General features: G+C 40.0%; 3 protein-coding genes across 5 annotated transcripts; 2 read left to right on the forward strand and 1 right to left on the reverse strand.

The window, feature by feature from the left end:
- The first annotated feature begins 1,296 nt into the window (after positions 1 to 1,296).
- Positions 1,297 to 17,596, forward strand: nsd1b (nuclear receptor binding SET domain protein 1b). The gene is made up of 24 exons (XM_081719277.1): positions 1,297 to 1,663; positions 1,875 to 2,017; positions 2,304 to 3,044; positions 4,564 to 4,705; positions 5,192 to 5,361; positions 5,502 to 7,434; positions 7,549 to 7,661; positions 7,744 to 8,074; positions 8,359 to 8,459; positions 8,663 to 8,708; positions 9,702 to 9,868; positions 10,089 to 10,229; positions 10,500 to 10,623; positions 10,762 to 10,971; positions 11,327 to 11,506; positions 11,711 to 11,867; positions 12,313 to 12,518; positions 12,654 to 12,766; positions 12,862 to 13,131; positions 13,334 to 13,450; positions 13,555 to 13,696; positions 13,903 to 14,009; positions 14,200 to 14,395; positions 14,831 to 17,596. The coding sequence occupies exons 3-24, from the start codon at positions 2,679 to 2,681 to the stop codon at positions 15,406 to 15,408; spliced, it is 5,910 nt and encodes a 1,969-aa protein (XP_081575403.1). The 5' UTR covers positions 1,297 to 1,663; positions 1,875 to 2,017; positions 2,304 to 2,678; the 3' UTR covers positions 15,409 to 17,596.
- A 1,074-nt stretch (positions 17,597 to 18,670) lies between these two features.
- rab24 (RAB24, member RAS oncogene family) lies at positions 18,671 to 21,924 on the reverse strand. Of its 2 annotated transcripts, none has more exons than XM_027000088.3 (9): positions 21,347 to 21,924; positions 20,887 to 20,996; positions 20,662 to 20,730; positions 20,489 to 20,567; positions 20,135 to 20,202; positions 19,941 to 20,040; positions 19,734 to 19,784; positions 19,573 to 19,632; positions 18,671 to 19,150 (listed from the first exon to the last, which is right to left on the reverse strand). In XM_027000088.3, exons 2-9 carry the CDS (start codon positions 20,992 to 20,994, stop codon positions 19,086 to 19,088), a joined length of 600 nt encoding a protein of 199 aa, XP_026855889.2. In that variant the 5' UTR covers positions 20,995 to 20,996; positions 21,347 to 21,924; the 3' UTR covers positions 18,671 to 19,085. The 2 variants fall into 2 exon arrangements, with proteins under 2 accessions (XP_026855889.2, XP_026855888.2); XM_027000087.3 differs by having other exon boundaries at positions 20,887 to 21,030.
- Positions 21,925 to 21,962: 38 nt separating this feature from the next.
- Positions 21,963 to 24,734, forward strand: taf9 (TAF9 RNA polymerase II, TATA box binding protein (TBP)-associated factor). 2 transcript variants are annotated; one of them, XM_027000132.3, is made up of 7 exons: positions 21,963 to 22,045; positions 22,530 to 22,611; positions 22,767 to 22,903; positions 23,004 to 23,138; positions 23,638 to 23,719; positions 23,987 to 24,097; positions 24,335 to 24,734. In XM_027000132.3, exons 1-7 carry the CDS (start codon positions 22,010 to 22,012, stop codon positions 24,496 to 24,498), a joined length of 747 nt encoding a protein of 248 aa, XP_026855933.1. In that variant the 5' UTR covers positions 21,963 to 22,009; the 3' UTR covers positions 24,499 to 24,734. The 2 variants fall into 2 exon arrangements, with proteins under 2 accessions (XP_026855933.1, XP_081575098.1); XM_081718972.1 differs by having other exon boundaries at positions 24,044 to 24,097.
- Positions 24,735 to 24,968: the final 234 nt, after the last annotated feature.

A 24,968-nucleotide genomic window follows, 5' to 3' on the forward strand; every position in this document is an offset into this window, starting at 1 on the left:
ACTCTTATCTTTTTTTTAATGTACGTTCCTATTAAAACTTGGTGGTTTCATTTTTCTTGCCTATAATTCTGTGATGTGCAAAAGTTTCTTGATGCAGCTATCACTTTCACTCAGTTGAGGCGCTGTTCAGGCGGCGCGCGGCAGCAGGCCCAGTTGCCTGCCTGCAACAGCGATGAGTCTCCCTCGCGGATCAAACACAATACTGCGGTTCGCGCGTTTCATCACGAATTTCTTGCAATTTCGCAGTTTTGTTCCACACGACAAAACCAGGGCCATAGACTCAATAACCACATGTACAAAGTCATTTATAAGGGGAAATAATCACTTTGTCCTATTCACGTTTTTTGTAGGCTACACGTCAGGGAAGCAATATGATACAGAGCATCTAAGAACAGACTTTCAATGTTACCGCCTTCCAGAAGAGACCGAATGCGACAAATTTCCTTATTCGCGTCGCAAGGCGCTCTTTTACCTTCAACGTCAACACTGGTTTGATGTAACATGGTTGACGATTAAAATGGTGTCGTCCCCTTCATTTCCCCCTCCCTAAAGAAAAAGCCTGTAATAGATAATAATCTGCAACACGCGCTGTCACTGAAATCTAGGAATTGTTTTGCGCACAGGTACACACAGCTGCGTGCAAATATCGTTATTATGAGAGTATAAGATCTAATCGTTTTTAAGACCGAGTTGTGCGATGTTTTCCTGCGTATACAGTCTTAAATTCCTCACCAAATTCTATTTGTTGCGCAGTAGTGTCAATGGTCATTTAAACAGCCTGTACTAACCACCGGTGTGTATGTACCTGGTAAAAATGATTTTACCAAGTGCAGTCTTAACTTCTCGAATGTGTAGCCTACATCAACTCGATATTTTAACACTTTGTGGCCTGTTTCAGCAGCAGACTCCATTTTGAAGCGCCAGTTTCACAGAACTGCCTTTGATTCCCGTTTAAACGACGAACGAACAACGGAGTATCTGTGGGTTCCCCCACAAATGTTTGGCTAATGTGAATTTAGCCATCTTTTTAAAACTGCATTTAAAACTACACTACAGTATATACCAACCCATATCTCTCTGATAAAGTGAGTTCAAAAGCACTATAAATTTAAAAGAATAATATTTAACGCATTCATACTGCGATTTTAGCGCAGTTTAAGCGCTGTATGTAAATATGCAGTTCTATTTTACAGCAAAAGTAAGAACTATCAGGTCTAGCTCAGGGCTGAGGGGGCTACCGCAGCACCGGGGGTTGGGTAGCCGTGCCGATTGGCTGTTCATAGACAGCCACGGACAGTCACCGCTTGAAACAGAATCAGGGGCAGGTCGGCAGAAAGCAAACAATAATCATTTCAATTGAAAAGTACAGCTTGCGTAACGCAACGTGGAGGGAACGTGTAGCTCAAATACCGCGGAGACAGGGTTTTTTTTTTTGGTCTGTGAGTGTAATGGATGTTTTTGGTGTGTTTCTATTTGGAAGGGGCCGCTGGTAGACTAATAGCTAGCCTAAGTGGCAAGAATATGTGCTCTGGTTCTTGGCCTAGTGCTGCTGCTGCTGCTGCTGGGATTTGTTGATCCACTTTCACAATTTTGGAAAAAAGGCCATTTCGAGCGCAGAAACGAAGAGTTTTTAGTAATCATTCTTATTAGCGACATGTGAATGGTAAGATTTCGTCCGCATTTCCTTGATCATCATTTTATACATGCTTTATTAGCAAGTTGACCAGTCTAAGTGTCAGTGTGTGTAAACTAGTATTGATATCTGTCCGAGAGAAGGACATTGCAATGTCTGAGTAAAAATCCCGCCCGAACTGTTTGTAATTACAAGGCGCACAGCGATGTTATTTGATATTTATGTCATGATTGCATTTCAGGTTTCTACTTCCTCAGAAAGATGACAGTCACAGAGAGAGTTCGACTCGCCTTCAGTGGTCACCATAGTGTGTCATATATGTGCGCCTAACATCATTGCTGCGTTACCGTGCCAGGCTCGCGAAAAGCAGTTTACCAGTTGGCGGTATGTGTGTTTAGAGAGCTTATAACCGCGCACAGTTCTAGACATGCAGGCAGCGTTTCAGTATTCATATTAACAGCGCACGGAATCCTTAAATAATTGAAGCTTTTTCACATTCGATCGAGGCCTTTATATACGCAATAAACAGTAAAAACAAAACCTGTTCGCGATTGTCTTAGAATAAACATGGAACATGTATAACACACACGCGCGTGTGTGAATGTTGTGTCATATTTATGAATTTATTGTTTATGTTATTACCTAATTGTGCGTGTTTGCTCTTTGTCAGGTTGGAGCCATAACAGCATAACGGTCTCAGGTGTCACAGTGGCATGCATCAGATGCTTAGGTCTACAGCTGTCCAAGAGAGCTGTAGAGTCCGTCTCATCACATGGAAAACTCCACTCTTCAGAGACAAGGCACCTGGCCGCAACTCCTGCCTTCTGGTCTGATTCCACTTACAAACACATAACCCCTGACTGCTTCCAACCTTACAGTCCCTTGAAAAAGCTTCAGTACCTGACCTTTGTGGGAAGTTACCTGGACAGGTATTCCACGGGCAGGGATCCTGAAATGCTGTGAAAATGTTTTCCGTGTGACTGTGGGGGGCATCTGGTTGCCAGTTTAAACAAATTGACGCACGTCTCTCACAAAATCCCAAACAATGGACACAGCTTTGTCTGATACTAGAGTTGACAATAACAACTGCATGTCCCCTCCAAGTCCTGACTTCAGTCTTGATTCATCCAGTCCATTTGCCAATGGCCTACACTTCGAGTCAATTTTGTTTGAGGATGAGGATGAACATGAGGGTTTGGATACAGAGACAAAGTCTGCGATGGAAAACTGCCGTAGCCCTAAAAATGACACCACTATGAAGAGAAATCAAAAGGTAAAATTCACTGGTAAGACCTCTTTATCCAAAGGCAAAATTTCAAATGCCTGCACATCAGGGAAAGAGGATGACAATTTTGAGGAAGAGTCGGCTCATGATGCAGCCGCCCTATGCAGCCCTGCTGATGTTACAATGGCAAGTTATAATCGCTATAATCTTATCCCGTTATCACTTCATATTCATTTCGTATCCAAACTAGGGCTGCACTGTATGATTAAAATGCTATATTGTAATAGTAATCATCCAGTGTTATGCTGACCAAAATTCTATAAAATTCTGCCCATCCCTTTGCGAAACATTAATGCCCTTAAATGTCAGGGGAAAAAGTGATTTTTTATAAGAATTCTGACACATTTAATTCCCCAGTGACAAAATGCCAAAACAGTGCTGAGTTTATGAATTATTTGTTCAGTTTAACCTGGGTATCCTGCTAGCTACTTAGTCTGTTTGCCTGTTAGTAACAAAAGAGTTTTTTAGTTTTAAGTAAAATCTAAGCAAATATATATTGTGACTAACTTTGTCAAATTAATTTAATTTTATTAGTGCTATTTATTGGTACTACTCAGTATTTGGCAAATATCACACTTTAAGTACTTCATTCAGTAATAGCAACTTAAGAGCAAATACATCTGCTGGTACTGTAATATGACATTATGGGTCACACACACAATTAATATGTTATAATATTAAATATTAAAAAAGAATATTAAAAAATACATAAATAAACAATGTATATGGAACTGTATACAACACAGTGTCAGCCAGTAATGAAGAGAGCAGTAATCTGTACCAGACTGGTCACAAATAAAAATAGTATTTGTTCAACCTTAATTATAATTCCTTGAGGGCAGAAAGTTTGTCACCTGGAGACACGTGGAGTTGGAGTTTTCACTTTTTGAGTAAGTCCTTCCATAATGCTTCAAAATTTGTGCATATTGGAAGTTTATAAACCTATTTTGTCTCCTTAATCCCATATAAATATATGTAATGGCACTAAAAACTGAAATATTTTATTTTATAGAAAAACTCAGTTAGAAAGCTTTCAGTGCAGCCTTTAAATCCAAAAATTACACAGTTAATAGAAGGTTTCCCAGAAAGTTTCTTAGAATTTATCTGTGTCTGATCAGGTTTTGTGGAAAAAAAGAAATAACATGATTAAAGATGAAAACATTCAGTACTAAAAATGTATAGTACTTTATTGTTTAAAAATACCTAAATTGCTTTCTATATAAGTTATTATTTTTAGATTTTTATCTACAGTACTGTGGTAAATTACAATATTGTCTGTAATAGTTCTTTCATGTAATTTGATGGCATTCCTTGTACATAAATGATTTGAACATTTGTGTAACAGTAGATGCCTGCAAATGCGTATTGTGAAATTTTATATTGATTTGTTTGCTCTAGAATGACCTAGTACAGGATAGTCAATGTAATTTAACTATCTCTAATGGTAGTAACAAAAATGTTATAAAGATGCATTTTATCTCATTTTATTAATTTTCTAAAAATATTGTTTGCTACCTTTTTGAAATCTTTGTGAGGTAAGGATATTTTATTTGAATTTCCCTTTCATATTATGTAATACTGTGACTTTGAAGTAGTATTTATTAAAATATTAATTTTGAAGCTCACTGTCTGTTGTTTACTACAGATAAACGACCCAAAGACAAGATCTCATCCACCAGTGCAATACCTTGAAGGTGAAATTATATGGGCCAAGTTCAACCGTAGACCATGGTGGCCATGTCGAGTGACTGTTGATCCAGTATTGGGTACCTATCACAAAATAAAAGGTATGTTAATATTTATCACTGTTCTGATAATGAAAAGACAAGTGTAACGCCTGAATATGCAAGAGGCCACCCATCAGTTCTTTGTTACTGTGATTTTCTGCAAATGTAGCAATATTGAACATGTTAATATAATATTATTTTAAAAAGAACTTTAGTGTGTTTTATGCACATATGGGTTATGTTCAGGTTTATGGCATAACAGTTTTTGTTTGTTCTGTGGTAAAGCTACTAAGAGTAAATTGTAGCAATATATTATGTTAATTAGAATGACATCTGTGTGTATTTTCAGTAAACTCAAACTCAAAATTATACCTTTTAAGTCTTTGGCTATTCAGTTTTGGCTATTCCTGATTTGGCCCAATTGGGTTTAATGTATACTTGTGCCCTTTTGTCAAAAAAAGAATGCAACTTGCCTCCTGGTTACCTGCTAGAGATGCAAAAACTTGATTCTTTTTTTTCTTTTCTCTCTGTACTATGGTATTTCAGAGCTATGTGATAGACTCTGCCGTCAGTATTACATCAAGACATTTGGGGAACCTGAGGAGCTGGCCTGGGTCTCTGAGAAAGCCACCCATATATTTGTGGGTGGATATCAGTTTCACAACCTCCCTGGTCCAAAGAGAGGGGGAAAACAAGATGAAAACTGCAGATACTCTGTAATTAGTCTGTAATAATTAATACTATAATAGTATCAATAAAATAATTGATTGATTTACTGGTCTGTCATAAAAATGATACAGAAGTTACAGATACAGAAAACCCTTCTAGGTTTTTTGCTTCTCTGTCTCTTCTCCAGGTCCCCAAGAGGTTTCTGAGCTCTTGGACTGCTGGTGTGTCTGAGGCAGAGGCACTTTTCCTGGAGAAACCCAGGATCTCCATCCCAACTTCTGAATTCACAGAAAAGACCTCAGTTGATGGAACCACACAAGACCAAGAAGACAAGTTCACCCGTTTGCCCATGGGGACTTCTGAAAGTGGTCATCTAGCCAATGGCAATATTGCACATAAAGACCAGAACACTTTGATTAAGTCTAAATGCAAGAAGAAGAAAAGAAAGACGTCAGCAGCACTATTTACAAAACTTGATGAGTTGGTTTGTGAAACAGCTAAGGTGGAAGAAGCTGTGGAGAGTCCTTATTCCGACATTGATTCAGTGCCACAGATCCACAGATGTCCTAAAGGCAGTGAACCACCCTCAAAAAATTCCATTACTGATCAGCCTTCAAGACAAAACATGAACCCAAACAACAAGGAGTCAAAGAAAAGCCCTGAGGGCCAGGGTGGTCTCTGGTTCAGCAAAGCAGGAAAAAGCCCAGCCAGTGGAGTATTCAGTCGTGCAGGAATTAAATCTGTTAATTGCTCCTTTGGTAAGGTATCTTGCAAGATTAAGATCCCAGATGCGGCGAGTGTGAAGTCTAGAGAGAGTCAAACCACAGGACTTGAACACTTGTCTGTAGAAGCCAAGAAAGCTCTTGACAGGAGAGTTGCATGTCTTCCAGCCAGCAGTCGTCTCATGACCAGAGCACTGAGAGCATTGGAGGAGGCAGAGCTCCGGAAGAAGCTACCACCTAACAAAAGTCAGGAGCAAACAGTAGCAAATGGTGACTCAGAGAATGATATATCTGTTACCATATGTGCATCTGCTGAAAAGAAAAAGGTGACACAAACAGATGTAAGTCCTGGATTTAACGGTGACATGATAAAGAATGAAAATGTAAAGATAGCTACAGATCTCCCCTCTTTGAAAGGTGACGTTGCAATCAAATCTGAGGATGAAGCTTGTCTGATATCTCCTGATCCTATCGATTGTAATCTATCAAAATTCAAACAAGAGAATAATGGGTCTGATGTATCAACTAGTTCCACTCCATCTCCTTTGCTTTTTAATTTGCAGGATCTTGAAGATATGAAAGAAATAACCTTCAAGTCACTGGAATGTGAAAATAATTGCAAGCCAATTACATTTCAGCCAGATGCAAACTATAAATTTAGCACATACCTGATGCTGTTAAAGGATATGCATGATAGCCGAGAAAAAGATGGCAGAACTTTGGTAGTGGAACCTTTACCTACAAATGTGCTCATTAAGGAGGAGCCATCCCTTATTCCAAAAGATGATATAAAGAATGATTTTGGTAATGTTAAACATGATAAAATCAAGTGCTCCTCACGAAGTCCCCAAAAGTATGAACAGGACAAAATGTCTAGCTTTAAATCCAAACACAGTAAAACAAACACAACAGTTGAGCCAAACCTGGATGTTAAGACACTCCAAGATGGAGGTGCCACTGACTGTGTGATTCACCAATGTCAGACAATGTCAAACATATCAAAATGCGTTAGAAGACCTAACAAAAAAAGTCAAGCTGTGCTGAACAAGAAGAAGCGTAGTAAAGTTGATGTGTGTCCTGAGCTCTCAAAACATGCATGTAGCAGGAATTCGGAGGGCACACAGACCCCAGCATGCAATTTACCCAATGAGAACCTTGAGAACACTTTTTTTGGCAGTGTACCTAAAAAGCGCTGGCTAAGGTTTGACCAGGACAACAAAAAAGTGCTGCAAGTAGAAGTCAGAAGTGACCAGAAGCAGGAACAGATGTTGCCTACAGAACAGAATAGTTCTCTAATGCCTGGTGCAAAAGAGTCAAGTACATCGCCAAAGAAAGAAGTGGATACAAACCCAGACCCTGTTACTCTGGGCAGCCAGGAAATGACTAGTTTTCCCACAGGTAAGACAATTATTGGAGGTAATAGCAATGTAATTACAGAACTGTTAATACCTTTTGGGGGAAGATGTAAAATTTTTAATGTTTATATTGGATCTGGATTCTTGTCTTTCACAGAAAGTAAACGTATCAGAAAGCCTAGCAAAAGACTCATAGAATGGACAGAGGAATATGATCAGATATTTGCCACTAAGAAGAAAATCAAAAAGAAAGCTGAAACCTTGCGAAAGGTAGTTGAATGCATGGTTATTTTCTATGTTTAGATGAGTATTAAAATTATTTTACATATAATTTCTCAATCACCTTTTTCAGGTTAGTAAAACCAATTCTGGAGATGTCAATGAGAAATTGCCAGAGACACAGGAGCTTCAAGGAACAATACAAAGTGTTCTAAGCTTACTGCCTGAAATTCAGACTCCTCCCCCTGAAGAAAGGTCTAAGACTCCTCCCCCTGAAGAGAGGGCTAAGACTCCTCCCCCTGAAGAGAGGTCTAAGACTCCTCCCACCACAGAGAATAATCCATGTCAAGAGGGGCAGTTGATGACTGTAGACACATTAACTCCACCTCCAGAAGCAGTCCCTTCCCCATGTGCTGAAAATTGTTCTAAAGAACAGCTTCCAGGTCAGACTAGTTCAACAACTGGTAAGTAACTGTTCATGCAAAAAACATTTTTATTCTACCTTGAATATTTTTTGTTGGCCAGAGAGACTAGAACTAGCGTTCATAGTTTATATGGCGTTCATTGTACCACAAGTATTAATTGATTTATAAATTGATTGTTAGCAATAGACTATTATTCAAAGAAGGACCTGGTTATCAATAACTTTAGCTATTTAATAGTTTATCATGAATTTTGCAAAACTGAAATCAAACTACTCTAGAAATGGGGACTGCATTATAACATTATAAGGATTTGTGTTGTTTAGGTGATGGCATCTCTCTAAGCGCAAAGAGGCAAAGAAAGCCTACCAAGAAAATTCTAGAGAGTTCACTTGATGTTGAACCAATTCTAACACCAAAAAAGAAGGTATTGGTGAATGTTGTCTTTCAAAATTGTAAAGATTATGAAATTACAGTTTCTAACAGTAGACTGGTTACTAATTTCTTTAATGTCTGAAATTGTTGTGAAATCACAATTTAACTTTATTCAGCCCTTTTCTGCTTTGATGATGTCCAACTGTGGTTTAGTAGTCTACTGTAAAACAGGAGTAATTCTAGACTCTTTCATAGGTGAAGTCTCAAAGAAACAGTAGTCCAGGACATGCTGCTAATCCAGGTTTGCTGATGATTTACCAAAAACATATAGAAACATAGTTGTTTAGTTTTAATTGTTATAAAAACATAGTTGTTTAGTTTTAATAATGTCAATAACCGTGTTTCCATGGACATTTTTCATGTTTTACAAGCTATACAATGAAAATGCATTTCAAAAACAAAAGTTTGCATTGAACGGATACAAAGAAAGAAAGAATGTCCAGACAACTGATTAACCAGTTTATTTCATATTTTACCTAATCGCCACAGTCCATAACGTTACAGTAGTCCAGATATAGACATAGAAGTACACCAAATAATGAACCCCATATTTAAACACATTCAAATGTCCATATTAATTCATATTTTTATATTAATATTCTATTTATGGATATTTGTATTTATTTACATTTGTTTTATGGCTTCTGTATGATGATGAAAATGCTGTCACAAAGAATTAATGGACAACTGCAATATTTTTCCAGTAAAAAAAAATCCATTATAATTTTCCACATTTCACATATTAACAAACTATTCTAGAGTTAAATGGAGAAGCATTTTGTCAATATCCCTAAAAATATCTGTAAAATATCATCAGTTAATAACTGATAAATAAATAAATAATCCCTGTTTTGGCAAAAATGTCAATGTGTTAAAGGTTTTATCCAAAACATTATTTGGATGGAAACATCACTATTGACTCAATTGTTCTGGAATAATGCTAAAAATACACAAATAAATAAATAAATTCAAATAACTTTTGATTTCTTTAGAACCTCTTTTTTGCTATGTTTAATCTGTATATATCATATTCTGTAATGATATGCTATTATGCTATTTCAGCACTTTTAGTGCCTACTCTTATTTCAAACATATTGTGACAAATTGAATGAAGAAACAAAATTATCAATAAATGTCTGTCATGGCTGTTATCAAAACTTTCAACTAAATTGCACTGTTCTGTTCTGCCTTTTTGGTGATGGAACTATACATTCGTTCTGTGTCCTGGATGCAGGGTTTGGGCAGTCAAAAAGTAAGAGCAAGCAGCCTGCTCTGCTCACGTCTGAAGCGAGTAGCCTGCTGCCAGAGAACTTGGAGAGGGATGAAGACACGACCTCCACAAGCCCTGAGACACTCAAGCCAGAGCCAGTTGAGGACGGCAAAGTCATTCCAGAACCTGAGGTGTGACCTGGGCCTCTGTAAATTTCAGAAATTTTTTTACCTCCTAAATTGTTTATGAAATGTATATGTAAAGGGAAACTTGTAGAAACTTTCCAAAATGTGTCTGGGCAGATATGTTAGGCTCAGTTTGCAGCTGATGACAATGAAAACGTTAAATAAAATTATGCTGAATGCCTTTTTAAACATTTAAACATTAACATTTCTCACTTACACCATTCAGACACGTGTCCCCAAGCAAGAATGTTATGACCCGTCTCTTAATTCGGAGAGGAAAGATGAGGGTGATGAAGGATTCTCACCCAGTAAGAGAGTTTCAGTGGAGAAGGGAGGTGGGAACTTACTAAGGGATAATGTGTGTCAGGTGAGTTCCTAAGATGGTTATTTTGAATAACAGATAAAGATAACCAGTTACCAGATAACCACTTAAAAATTAAAAAATCTAAAAGACTGTTATGAGTTCGCTACTGTGCAATATTTTTTGGGAGCAAATATTGCCTATAAATCTTTTGGACCATTGTAACGCCATCAGTAGGTGATCATTAGTAGATGATTTTACAGCCTTAGACATAATGGTGTATTTGTCAGCCATTAACCTAATGACCTCATGTGTGTCCTGTATGTGTTTGGAAAGGTGTGTGAGAAGCAAGGTGAGCTGCTTGTGTGCGAGGGCCAGTGCTATGGAGCCTTCCATGTGCAGTGTGCCGGCCTGACTGAGCCTCCGACCGGGAAGTTCACCTGCCAGCAGTGCACCTCTGGTGGGCATTCCTGCTCAGTCCAGCACATCACAGCACTCGGCACACGTCCGCTGCCTGGCAAAACTTTTTGAACTTTTTGCCCTTGCGTGCAACGTGCAGTAACTGAGCATCCCAAACTGTGTGTGTTTTGAATCCTAGGCGTGCACGAATGCTTTGTGTGCAAGAAACCTGGGAAGGAGGTGAAGAGGTGTGTGGTGCCCACATGTGGGAAGTTCTACCACAGCGAGTGCATTGCCTGCCATGCACCCGCTGTGCCATTGATTCGGGGCTTCCGCTGCTCCCTGCACGCCTGCCTTGCCTGCTTCATCAGTAACCCGGATAACGCTGCCAACCCGGCCATCTCGAAAGGTGTGTACTACCTTCTCAACTGTTCCGTCATACCACTCGGAATTCATCGGGGGGTGATAAAAACTCATGTAAATACATGTAAATATGTGATACATGATTTGTTGCCAAATGGTTATTTATGTCAAATGGTCTTACAGAGAAATTGCCGTATAGTTTTATAGGAAAATTAATCACATTTCTATCAAAAGAACACTTTTAATTAGTATTAATTGATAGAAATTCTAATATAGCTATGAAAATTGTAATTAGTAATAGTTATTCAGTACATAAATCAAAATTTAAATCTGCTAATGGATGACATCACTAGTTCCCGACTGAAATGTGTCACCTCTGTGTGCTTTGTGTGGTGAACCAGGCCGCCTGGTCCGCTGCATCCGATGTCCGGTGTCATACCACGCTACTGATTTCTGCATACCTGCTGGCAGCTTGGTCCTGGCAAGCAACACCATCCTGTGTCCCAACCACTTCACCCCACGCAGGGGCTGCCGCAATCACGAGCACGTCAACGTCAGCTGGTGCTTCGTTTGCTCGGAAGGTCAGTGCCAGCAGCCTGCGTGCTGTCACTGGGCCCAGCTTCCGAACAGCTCATCTTTCGGGCACTTGCTGACATAACTTGTTTTTTTATAATTGGCCGCAAGAGCCATCGCACCCCAAGCTGCACAGTTTGATGGCCAGAGGTCGTCGCCTCCTCTTAGAGCTTTCTGCGTGCTGATTGGTTGGCTGCTCTGACTCGTTACAGGTGGTAGTCTGCTGTGTTGCGAGTCCTGTCCTGCAGCCTTTCACCGTGAGTGTCTGAACATTGAGATGCCGGAGGGTAGCTGGTACTGCAACGACTGCCGGGCAGGCAAGAAACCGCACTACAAGGAGGTGGTGTGGGTCAAAGTTGGTCGATACAGGTCAGCAGAGGCGACCCTCAGCCAGGTGTTAAACAGGGTTTGCTGGACTTTTGGTGTTTTGGTGTCTTTGTTTAGAAGGTGTTTGCTTTTCTTGCATAAAAGAAATGTTCACTTCAAGTGTTCTCCAAATTTTGGAATTTTGGAAGTTATTTTGCTGCCCTGAGATAATGTCACAATTTGAAAAATTTAATGAAAAACTGCTGCTTTCTTCTTTTACTATCCTGTATTTCTATAAAGCTTTTGTTTTTTGGACAATAAAATTCCAATTTGTTGTGCGCTAAGACTAACTTAACAGTTCTCCTGGGAACACTCCTAAATAAAGGAGTCATGTAAATAATTCCAGGACACTTAACTACACTCTCAGTATCTCTGTTAAAAATACTTGTTGGTCTATTTCTGTACGTTCTAGGTGTTTTATGTTTTATACATTTTTATGCTTCGACAGATGGTGGCCTGCAGAAGTCAGTCATCCTGAGAACATTCCAGAAAATATCCAGCGAATGAGACACGACGTTGGAGAGTTCCCCGTGCTTTTCTTTGGCTCTAATGACTACCTGTGGACCTATCAGGCTCGTGTCTTTCCGTACATGGAAGGAGACGCCAACAGTAAAGAAAAAATGGGACGAGGGGTTGACTCCATTTACAAGAAAGGTTATTATTGAAAATGTAATGTGTACTTAGAATTTTGCAGTACACACATTCAGAAAACCCTTCACTAATGTAGATTAGACAAATGAGAGGTGAGATTGCTGTGATGTAATTCTGGTGTTATTTCTACTTGCCCAGCACTGGAAGAAGCTGCCAAAAGGTTCCGGGAACTGCAGGCTGAGAAGGAGCTTCGACAACTGCAGGAGGACAGACGCAATGACAAGAAGCCTCCACCTTACAAACACATCAAGGTCCCCAATGCTTCACTTTACTAGTGCAGCTCGCAAGCCTCTGGAAGGCAACTGCACTTCCTCTAAACCGACCCCCCCCCACCCCACCCCCGCAGGTGAACCGACCAATTGGCAAAGTGCAGATCATCACCGCTGACCTGTCCGAGATCCCGCGCTGCAACTGCAAGGCGGAGGATGAGAATCCGTGCGGCATAGACTCGGAGTGCATCAACCGCATGCTGCTGTATGAGTGCCACCCGCAGGTGTGCCCTGCGGGTGAGCGCTGCCAGAACCAGTGCTTCACCAAGCGCCAGTACTCGCAGGTGGAGATCTTCCGGACGCTGGCGCGGGGCTGGGGCATGCGCTGCTGCCACGACATCAAGAAGGTAGCCTTTGAAAATGCCGACGTGTTCAGATCTAAGGAAATGGTATTTCTTTAGAACCTTGAATGTATCAGCGATCCATGCTGGTGGTAACTGTAATTAAACCACAGCTTGAAGTGAGGTTGGTTTAAGTCGCTGGTGTAACCTGACATCTGGGGTTAGTTTAAGTGCCTCATGTAACCAGTCATATGGTGTTGGGCATCAGGGGGAATTTGTAAGCGAGTATGTCGGGGAGGTGATCGACGAGGAGGAATGCCGAGCTCGGATTAAGCACGCACAGGAGAATGACATCGGGAATTTCTACATGCTTACGCTGGACAAGGTAAAGCCTTCGAGTATGGCCATGTCAAAGTTTTATTACGCCTCATGGAATTTGAAGAAGGCCCAATGTAACCTGCTGTCTCGAATGTCTGTTGTTTTGGGTAGGACCGGATTATTGATGCAGGGCCAAAGGGAAACCAGGCCCGATTCATGAACCACAGCTGCCAGCCCAACTGTGAGACGCAGAAATGGACAGTAAACGGGGACACTCGGGTTGGGCTTTTTGCACTGGTCGACATTCCCGCTGGTAAGGCATATGATATTGTGAAATTACAAATTACAATTCACCGCTGAAGTGATTTGACCTCCCATTTGTTGCATAATGTTGTCTTAGAAAAAATTGTGTACCCTTAATAACAAGATCAACTAATTAATGTACTACTAGTAGTGGTAGAGATACCATCAATAACTGACTAAAAATAACTCGGTAATACTCTAATATTTTCTCTGAAGGCACCGAGTTAACTTTCAACTATAACCTTGAATGTCTGGGCAATGGGAAGACTGTGTGTAAATGTGGTTCACCCAACTGCAGTGGCTTCCTAGGAGTGAGGCCCAAGGTAAACAGCTGAGCTTTTACTATCGGATGCCCCCACACACCACACCACCAAACGTTATACTGCAAATCCTAACATTGCCAATCACTGGCATTTAAGAACTCGATCTCACATCAGCAGCACTGGTATAAGATGCGAGGAAGTTCCTAGGTTACATCGTAGGTATAAGTTCCTCCGTCCTTGCCTTTCTGAGAACAACCTGGACGATAAGGGCCGTAAACTGAAGAAGAAGGTTCAGGTGAAGCGCAAGCCGGCGCAGGAGCTGACCAAGGAGCGGGAGGACGAGTGCTTCAGCTGCGGCGACGGGGGCCAGATGGTCTCATGCAAGAGGCCCGGCTGTCCGAAGGTGTACCACGCAGACTGCCTCAACCTCACCAAGAGGCCTGCAGGTTAGTCACGGCACGTATGGAGCGGGCTTCTCGAATGCTGTGTGTACAGAGAGTTTCTGGTAATTTGTTGGTTTAGCTCAGGGATAAGGCCTTCTTTAACAGGGCAGCAGATGTGGATAGTTCAGGTCCTGAAAGTGAAAGTCCTCCCCAGGAGTTTGCTCTACCTGTGTGGATTTCCTGGTTAGCTTAAGAAAGCAAGTAGAATAGAAAACCATGGCAGGACATTTTGGTCTGAAACTTAACCACCTCTGGGAGATACCACTTCCATACATGATACATGGAAGTGAAAGGGATGATAGTGCTCTGATCATTCAGTGACTGCTTTCATTAAGATTCTAGTAAGCCTTGTACTTAGGGTGTATGCGTGTATGTGTGTATGTGTATGTTCATGCATGTGTGTGTGCGTGTGTGTGTCTGCACACATGGATCTGACAGGGCGCTGGGAGTGCCCCTGGCACCAGTGCGATCTGTGCGGTCAGGAGGCGGCCTCTTTCTGTGAGATGTGTCCGAGCTCGTACTGTGCGGAGCACCGTGACGGCATGCTCTTCATCTCCAAGCTGGACGGCCGCCTATCGTGCAGCGAGCACGACCCGTGTGGCCCCGAGCCACTGGAGCCCGGCGAGATCCGTGAGTACACGTCAGAGCATGCCACCTCCTACCCTGTCAAGGCCTTGCCCCTGTTCAAGGCAACCCGTGGCAACCCGCCCCCTGAGAATGGCCATCCCACCTTCGAACCTTCCGCCCCTGCACCCAACTCCGCCCCACTGCTGAGTCCCGGTCCCTCCGAACCGCCGCTTAGCGCTAACATTACTTTTAACAGCAGTTACTCACCTACATCCTCCTATGGGGAGGACAAAGAAGACGAAAAGGGCTTGGTGGAGCAGGTGGGGCAGGAGCAGCACAGGGTGGAGGGCGAGGGGATCAGAGAGGAAACTGGAGGCCAGCGAGTGGTCAAACTAGAAACACAGGATCAAAGAGAAGAAAGCACTATGGAAGGTACACTCACTGTGTGAATCTGTCAGCTCTTATCACTCTATTGTTTTACAAAAGGGTTTAGGTAAACAAACCACTAAATGATGACAGTATACCTATAGTGTGTTTACTTCACTTGAGTAGGAGCTAGTGACTTTGGATAACAGTGGAGTGCGTTTGAAGCTGCTTGATGGAATTAAAGGATAACGGGTCCTGTTAGCTGATTCAATCAGTTTGTTTGTCTAGACCCCATTTACATCTACTTCTCCCTTTTTATTGAAGGGAACACAGACTTCATAGTTTTAATGTATTCAAGTTTACCATAGAAATTTAACAGAGCAATGAAAGAAAAGCTGAAACTTTGGGTAGCAAATGATCCTGAAAAAATATTTTTTTAGAGGAAATCACAAAGAGATTGAAAGGTTCAAAATATCTCCATCACAAAAAGAGACCTTTAGTTTTTATTTATTTATTGTCCTGCAAAAAACAAACAAACAAAAAACCATTACCTACTATGTTTAAGTGCTGTATGTGGACAATCTTCAGTCTTGCTGAGGGGTGGTGTTGCGTTCATCAACTTGCGTGTAACTGCAAGCTACAGAAATCAAGACATTTAAAAGACTGTATCACTGTCTTCAGTGCGTGAACATGGGTGATTTGCATTCAAAAATGCACGAGTCCCATTTCATTTAGGCCTAAAGGCCCATGGTGGGCAAATTAACCAAAGCACTTGACAAGTGTGTGTCCACTTGATCTATTTCTAATAGGGATTAATTATGCCATAAGTTGATTTAGGCTTATGCCTGAATTAGAAATTGGAGTTGATTGATGCACTATGATGAAAGCAGCGCACCCAGTGCTTGAGTGATCAGGTTCATGCTCTAGTGTCACACTCCACTTATCTTGCCTTACCCAAGCCACTCACTAGACCAGTTCATCTGTGTTTTAAAGACCTCTGGACTGTTGCTTTCATGTTTAGGGTTCTGGTATATTTTAAAATACAAATGCATAGGCTCTTAAACATGATGAGCTCATACATTTTAAGATCATTGTTAAATGCAACGAGGAATGCCTGCGATGTGTGAGGTTGGTGATTTCTCTTATAGCTGAATTGGGAAATGAATTTGAATTGTGTTGACATTGGTATGACTTGCAGACTAAGAACCTTAAACAAGAGTTCCTTAATTATATCAAGCAACACACAAATATAAGCCCAGCAGCAGCACACTAGCCCTTTCTGTCATTTAAAAGCATAGAGGTAGGCACTACTGGACTAAATTAGTGAGTCATCACTGCACGTTATATCTGTAGCCACCAGCCTTTTGTGCTTTATACCCATGTCCAAATGTGCACAAAAAAACCCAGTGTACAAAATAAAAGGCAAAGATGTTCAGCTCTTGATTTTAGCACCATCTGCTGGTAAGACATAAAAGAAAAACACTGCACAGTGCCACTTTGCCACCCAAAATGTGTGAAATGGTTAATTATGTCTTGAATTTTCCTATACATCTATTTGTGTTGGATTATGTTTCATATGATGTGTCTGTAGTTTCATAAACAGGCTGCCATTGATCATTGAGTAGGAATATATGACTGACTTATTGTGTATATTTGTACATTAAAGCTCTATATGCAAGTGATGTTTCAAGCCAGTTCTGCAGCTAGCTAGATGTTTGATGTGCTGCAAGAATTTTTACCATAGCAGTTCATAATGCTTCATTAGATGTTTTTACTCTTAACTGTAACAGAACGTTAAAGGTTTAAAACACTAATGGCGCAAAGAAACAGTGAAGATCATCACTAAGGAATGGCAGTAGATCTGTGTATTTGGTTTGACAGATAGTTTTGGACTAATTGCATGTTATCTCACACTCTTGTCACATCCTCTCATCCAACAGCGTGGCTTCCCGGAAGCGACAGCGCAAAACGTTATAATTAAATGTTAAGGAGAGTTTCACTTTCTTTGAATGGGTGTGAGATTAAGACAAAATTACTTCTTGCAAAGTCCTGGCTTGCATATCAAACTTGAACACCATTTAATTTTTACCTGTATTTATATGTAAAACAACACAGCTTGTTTTTGTAACACTTCTCTGAGACTGCCGTTGTGCTGCTTTGGTCTGCTTCATGCTGGTGCATCTGCTGAAAGAAAAATACACATCTGCTGCCTTGTGAGAAATTTTAATTGTGCTGTAGAGCTTTGTACATAATAAACAAGGGTACATAACGTTTCCCATTCCTGTTCACACTCTTTTCTTCCACTATCCTAGAAAAAACCTTTACCATTCATCAGCTAACAGCATATTTGACCACAAATGCATATTATTATCTTCAGAAAGTGTGTTAGGCAGGCTCAACTGAAGGGGCATTCTAAAAATGTAAGTGATTCTTATAACAAGTCCCCCAGCACATAAACAAATGTGGACTTTAAAAGTTAAAAATATCCAGAGCACTTTTAATTATGTCTTCTTACAGATGTAAATTTAAATGAGAATCATGACAAACTTTAATAAGCCAAGTGTATTCAAACTTCGCACATGTTCCTCATTAGTCCTTGATTAAGGACTTGATTAGTCTCAACCCTATAATTCGACATTCTGTACACCTTGGAGCATGGTATACATGTTGTAACTAGAGAACTTAGGTGTGCCATACTGAGGAGAAGATATAAACCTTTTTGTTTAGTGTCCATTACTGAAGGCTTTGGGTCACAAAAATTAGATAATGCAAGTAACGTGACTGGCAGATTGGACTGAATAGCATTTCCTTTTGGAAAGTATGCATATAGCTTACTATGATATTTACCTTAGGTTGGAACACCTACGTACAACCCACAAAGTTTGGAATCTGTACAGGCATGATATAAGCTTAAAGGAATCACACTCAAGTGAAAAACAATGTAAACATGAAAGTCACATTAAACAGGCACTGCATGTCTACGCTGATCTGGCTGAAAGAAAGGCAAAACAGCCAGATTAGCAGTATTCTGTCTCGTTTAGCCAAACCTGACCACATTCAGGGAGTTACCATGCCACCTCCAACTTCCAGAGTCATATCTGCTTTTGGAAGGCTATTCATGTTGGAGATCATACAATATTCAATAAAAATATCTTTTTCATGTTATTGAGTGGTATAATCTTCCCATCTGAAACAAAACAAATTGTATTCCATTCATATCTAGAAACAATTTCACCACTGTAATTCTTGACCCTAAATTATTAGGACAGAAATACACTGGTGTTTGCAGGCATGAAAAATCAGCTTCCATCAATAAATACAACCTTACTACTGTGCAAAGATATATGCACACAACAAAATGGGCCAAAGCAGCTTTACTTGTAAACTTAGATGGTCACAGACAACACCCCAAAAAAACGTTTAAGTCAATAAAACAAAAGAAATCTCTCAAGGCAATTATGTGGGGGGAGGGGGGCTATCATGGGTAGTGGTAATGATCACTTCCTGCAGTGTGGGTCCCAGTTCTCTTTTTTCCTCTTTACAGAGGGAAGTATGTCAGCATTCATTTCATCCAGTCTTCATTATCAAAGAGTCTTATGAAATTTTTCCTGTTTTGTAATGACGCTTGACACTCCCACACACTTCATGGCACAACAGGGGGGTGGGGGGGGGGAGATGTAGTCTTTGATTTTAAATTAAAAAAGGTGAGGACATCCAGTGTTTCCAGGTAACAGATCACACAACCGTGCCTTGTGTGGGGTCAGTGGTGGCAGCATGCGTAGAAATAGGAGTCCTTCTTATGGCCCAGGTCCACTCCTTTCTCATCTATAAGAAAGCAAGTCAAGGAAAGTATAGTACAATATATGCCACATTTCAAAGTGGCAAATCAAAGTGATTAACACAGACAAAAAAAGATTGAAATGAAATTAAAAAAAAAAAAAAAAAAATTTACTACATCCCAAGATACATTTCCTGAACTACAGCAAAAATAGGTCACATAAAACTAAACAGAAAACAATAATAAAATGAATACAATTGATTTAGATAGAGAAGAAAAATCAAAGGGGAGACTATTAGGTCAGACGGGTTTGGGAAGATCCAATCATCTTCACATACTACACCAATTCTACAAGACAGTATCAGCACTTGGGCAACAATACGTGAGGACTGAGGTGCCCAGAGTGAAATCCATTACTTGTTACATGTTGGCAAAAACAAAATGTAGTGTTAGCATGACAGACTCTTACCTCGCATGAGCTCTAAGGCTGAGTTACTGAAGTCCAGTGCTACTTTTATGAATAGTTCATCTGTTATAAGAAGGGAAATCATTTTTTTAAACAAAATTACTGTTTGTTTGACTATGTACACAAGCATTTAAGGCACAAAAAGTAACTGAAGTAGTGCTTACCAACATTGTTTCCTGTTTTGCTAGATGTCTCAAAATGATGTGCCCCTATTTCTGTGGATGATAGAAGGTATTGATTAGTGTTCAGTGATTATTCATTGATTATTGGCAGATTACTGTTTGTTACTCACTGTAATATTAATTTTAAAAGATTTTTAACATCCGCTAGAAAAAAAACTTAATGTTCAAACATTAACATAAGTGTTTTACCTTCTGCAAAGTCCTGGACATCATGGTAGTCAACTTGTCTCATACTCCTGTCAGCCTCAATGAGATCATTCTTGGTGCCACACAAATAGATCTTGCAATGCTACAGATCAAAAGAAGAGGGCAACAGTTTATACCACACATGGATAAAAAGCACATCTCAGTCGGGTACTATAGAAGAAAAGATGCTTGTGCACCTCTTCAAAGGTCTGGAGCTCCTTTACCCAGAACTTTGCCCTCAGGAAGCTGCTGCTGTCCGTCAGGTCTAAAGAGCAATAGTTAAAAAGATCACAGCGCTAAAGATAAATACAAGATGTTTTCCCACAGAGCGCCAAGTTGTAAATGACTTCAAAGGTTACGTAAGATAAAAACACAGAAGGTGAGCAAACGTTCATCAGCCTCGGGCTCCTCAGCCCCTGCCAAGGGTTGATTAACTGGTATGCTTTCCATAGGAAATGAAACGGCACACCATGGTAAAAAGCTCTTGTATTAAGGGATTGAGCTGATGTAAAGCAATGTTTTAATGTCTTCAAGGAGAAGGAAACTTATACCATAACAGACAATGGCAGCTCGGGCACCCCTGTAGTAAATTCTGCTCATAGCCTCATATCGCTCAGATCCAGCTGTGTCCTGGACAGAGGAGAGGAGAATATGATGTTTCTAATGAATGTAATGTTTATGATGGACCCAAAGTGACAATAAACATGAATATGCAAACACTCACCCATATTCCCAGTGTAATCATCTTCTCACCAATGTTGATTGCCTTTGCAACAAATGCAGCTCCAATGGTCTATTGGGGAAAATGCAAAATTATAAGCATTTTAAATACATTTTTTCACCCTACAAATAAGATATAGATGCCTTCAATATTCTTACTTTTACACAGGGTTTCCAGCTTGTGGATATTTTCTTAACCCTTGTTAAAAACCCAGGTTCCAGTACTCACATTCTGATATGGTCCAACAAGAAAGCGATGGTGTACATATCTCTCCACCAGACTGGTTTTACCCACACTCTCCTTTCCCAGCATCACCACTTTGACATCAACACGCATTGCTGTCATAGTTTATTTATAAGAGTAGAAAGAAAACTGAAAAGAGAATCGACATTGAGGCTACATCACCACAACTGCCTGACTGACTACTTCAGCTGTGTATTAATAAGTATAGTCACATGTAGTGTAAGCACATTAAGAGGAAAGCTAACTATAGATGCCAGAGTACTACATAACATGGTTAACTGATATAGCAAGATGTTGACACTGGCCACTAATCTGCAACTCACTTCGCAAGACCCATTATAATTTCATACATACGTCAGTTCTAGCAGCACTACATGCATTGCTGGCTGTGTTGACGCAACAGATTTGGCCAGCTAGCTAGTCAGTTTCACTGTTTTCCACTTACCTCTTAATTAGTACAGTGATGAAGATGATAGCTAGTTGTTGCGGTCTTCTAATAAGCAATTTAATTTGATGTTAGCTACGAAACCCAACTAGCTACCCCTAGCTAACAATTAAATAATTAAAAGTTAAGAGCCAGCTTGCCCCGTGAAAAAAATAATCAGACAGCAAGACAGATAACTAATGTACATATACCAAATACACTAGAATCGAAAAACAATTTATAGTGCAAAGTTGGCCGTAGTATAAGTTAACTCAGTCGATAAACAACAAGATGAGCTAGCTATTCGCAAGATAGCTAGCGTTAACTAACTAGCTCTTAGCAAGCATAGGTTTGCGAGCTAGATTAGATTATATTATTGTAAAGTGCTGTCGATAACGGTAATCTTTGCTAACGAAACGCGACTAAACTGACGTATTCCTTCGTCAAATTAACTCCGAATTATGTTTTGTTAGCTTCAGTACTCCATGAAGTAAGCTCTTGGTCCCTTGGTCAGTACTCAGTCCTATTTAAACATCCATTGGCTAAAAACAAACAACCACACTTGCACTCCGATAGGAACTAAAGTGATCATTTAGAAGAACTTGGGGACGAGGTATTTTATGTTACCGGATATGACCTCATCATTACACGACAGGGGGCGGGGCAAATGATCAAACGTGAAAAATGGCGTCTCCGAAAACAGTTCCGAAAGATGCACAGGTAGATGACTACTATGAAGAAAAGCATTTTACCCATGCACTATATTGAGCTCGATTTAATTAAAAGACAAGCAAATCAGTTTTGTTTAAGTGAATGTGTTGATAATATAAAACTAAAGTGGATAAGCAATTCAGCTGCACTGTCCTGGCTGGCTAGCTAGCTAGTTAATTAGCTCGTTCTTTTTTTTGTTATCTAGCTAGATTTATATTCATTAATAATGTCATTTTGGTTCTTTATGTCATGTTCTTCAATATTCCTCTCTAAATCTAAATCTTTAGTTTTATTTGAGACATAGTAGCAGTAAGCAAATGGACTCACACAACACATCCGATTGATTGCGATGTAGTTAAAGTTATCTAGCTAGCTAGCTGGCTAGCTAACTAGCAGGATACTACTAGTTAGCTACGCTCATCTTTTGTTTTGCTAGTAGACTTAAATTATGCATTCACACATCATAGCAAGTATTCTTGTTTATTTTGTAAAGGTTATGATCCAGATTTTGAAAGACATGGGGATCACAGAATATGAGCCCAGGGTCATCAATCAAATGTTGGAGTTCACGTACAGTAAGTTATGGTCTTTTCAATTTAATTAAGAATTAAGATCTGACTGCTGATGTTAATACCTCTAGTTATTTAGCTACCTCGCAGATGTGAAAATCAAAAACTGTTTACACAAAATATAAATTCGCTTTGACCGCTACATCTTTGTCCTCCTGTAGGGTATGTCACAACTATAATAGAAGACGCCAAAATATACGCCACCCACGCTAAGAAATCAAACGTTGATGCCGATGATATTCGGTTAGCTATCCAGTGTAGAATGGATCAGTCCTTCACATCTCCACCACCGCGAGATGTAAGACATTCTCTATATTCACAAGAATTTGGACTTGTTATGAATCACTTGTAAACATATAATAAAATCAACTCTGACCTGAAACTTTCATTTATTTCAGTTTCTTATGGAAGTTGCCAGGCAGAAGAACTTAACCCCACTACCCTTGATTAAGCCCTACACAGGGCCACGCCTTCCACCAGATCGCTACTGTCTAACCGCACCTAACTACAGGCTCAAGTCACTGCAGAAAAAGGTCTGGATGTTTGATATGCATTTACATATTTGAATGTACCATACATGTCTGCTCAAGACTGAATTGAAACAAAATTTTTGCATGCCATCTAATGGTGGTGATCACAGATGGCAAAGTCATCTTTGTCATCTTAAATTTCAAATGTGATGACCTTGCAGTTATTGTAATCAAACATAAGTCATTCCATTCATAATCGTACTTGACTCACATACTCAGGCTTTGTGCACAAAGCTTCCACCGCCAGGTTTCTTTAAGCAAGAACTGCATATCTGTTGTCCAAACACTCTTCTTAGAATGTTCTCTCAAGAATCTCCTTAATACCGAGATCTGCCCTGACAATGTGATTTCAGCCTTTACCTGTAGGCCATGTCAAAAGTCAAACCAGGATGAGAACACAATTTAATTAGCTAAGGTGTTCTAAATAAGTGACATCTGGTCAGTTAAAGCAGCTCATTTGTTTTTGTGACATGGTTCTCATGTGCTGTCTGGTGTTGCATAGACGTCCTCGTCCGCAGGTAGAATAACAGTCCCTCGGCTCAGCGTGGGGGCAGTGTCCAGTCGGCCGAGCACGCCAACTCTCGGTGAGTTCTCCCAGGCTATTCAGATGATAGAACGAAGTACTATGGCTTGAGTCAGACTCTCGTCTGCATATCCCAGTGTCGTGAAAATGTTTTGTTTCTCAACTTTTCTGATCTTTTCTGAGCTGGGGGATTGTTAATTGATTCCTAGCCACCAGGAAAATGCATCAATGGATAACACTTCCAAAAAAAATAGTTATAATGGTAAATCACTTTTCCTGGACCTAAATTTCAAGGGGTATTTCATGGTCATGTCTGGTCTGTCACCAGGTACCCCCTCAGTGCAGACAATAGGCACTAAAGTGGGAACACCAATGTCATTGACAGGTCAGCGCTTCACTGTCCAGATCCCCTCTTCACAGGCTGCCTCTGTCAAGTCAGGTGAGTGCTGACAGTACATCACAAAGGGTGACATTTGTTTTTGGTTGGTTGGTGTTTTTTTTGTTGTTGTTTTTGTTTTGTTTTGTTTTGTTTTATGTGCACACAAGTGCATGCATTGATAAAGATTTGGGACAAAAAAATGCTAGTATATAAAAACTGAAGAAGGAGGTGTCATTTTATTCTCAAACTCATGCCACATGTGAGGAGTAAATATTGCTAAATATGTTGTTTTTGCAGCTACCCCGACAACCCCAGGCACAGTCCAAAATGTCCTTATCAATCCCTCTCTCATTGGCTCCAAAAACATCCTCATCACAACCAACATGGTGTCTCAGAACTCATCCAGCGAATCAGGATCTCTGAAAAGAAAGCATGAAGATGATGATGACTATGATGCCTAATGACCCCATGTATAAGTTCTGTCAGTAGATGCTAAGTGCTAAAAAAGCTTGTAAATATATTATACTTTTGAGTTTTGTGTTAATTCTGCTCCATAACATGGTTTTGGTTATACCATTAACTATAGTGTCTTGAGCAATGCTAATTTGTTTGTACATAAAAAATAAACTGTAGTTGGTAAATACTGTTTTTGTTTTGTAGGCCTTTTCCCCAAAATTAAATTTTCATTTTTTAAGAAGTATTTTGTAAGGCTCATAATTGATCACAAATGCTTGTTGGATGAGAGCACAGTCTCACATAATCAGATTATGACTTTCTGTGATTTCTGTGCTTTGGATCAAAAGCATTGATTTTATTAAATACAACGTTGACCACCAGAGGGAGATAAACGCAAGTCATTTTAGTTTGGAAGGTGAACCACGGCTTCGTGTGTCCACGCATCAATATATATTATTTGATAGGGTCATACTAC

The sequence above is a fragment of the Electrophorus electricus genome, chromosome 8 (assembly GCF_041902795.1).
Source record: "Electrophorus electricus isolate QZ-2024a chromosome 8, ASM4190279v1, whole genome shotgun sequence".
NCBI classification, from domain to species: domain Eukaryota; kingdom Metazoa; phylum Chordata; class Actinopteri; order Gymnotiformes; family Gymnotidae; genus Electrophorus; species Electrophorus electricus.

Excerpts from the sequence above, each read along its gene's own strand:
- nsd1b (XM_081719277.1), top strand. The coding sequence starts at position 2,679 with ATGGACACAGCTTTGTCTGATACTAGAGTTGACAATAACAACTGCATG. Across the intron at positions 3,045-4,563 it reads GCCCTGCTGATGTTACAATG|ATAAACGACCCAAAGACAAG; the intron begins GCAAGTTATAAT and ends TGTTTACTACAG. Across the intron at positions 13,132-13,333 it reads GCTGCCACGACATCAAGAAG|GGGGAATTTGTAAGCGAGTA; the intron begins GTAGCCTTTGAA and ends GTTGGGCATCAG.
- rab24 (XM_027000087.3), bottom strand. The coding sequence starts at position 21,003 with ATGACAGCAATGCGTGTTGATGTCAAAGTGGTGATGCTGGGAAAGGAG. Across the intron at positions 20,203-20,488 it reads AGCTGCCATTGTCTGTTATG|ACCTGACGGACAGCAGCAGC; the intron begins GTATAAGTTTCC and ends ATTGCTCTTTAG. Across the intron at positions 19,785-19,940 it reads TGTCCAGGACTTTGCAGAAG|AAATAGGGGCACATCATTTT; the intron begins GTAAAACACTTA and ends TATCATCCACAG.
- taf9 (XM_027000132.3), top strand. The coding sequence starts at position 22,010 with ATGGCGTCTCCGAAAACAGTTCCGAAAGATGCACAG. Across the intron at positions 22,612-22,766 it reads AATGTTGGAGTTCACGTACA|GGTATGTCACAACTATAATA; the intron begins GTAAGTTATGGT and ends GTCCTCCTGTAG. Across the intron at positions 22,904-23,003 it reads CATCTCCACCACCGCGAGAT|TTTCTTATGGAAGTTGCCAG; the intron begins GTAAGACATTCT and ends CATTTATTTCAG.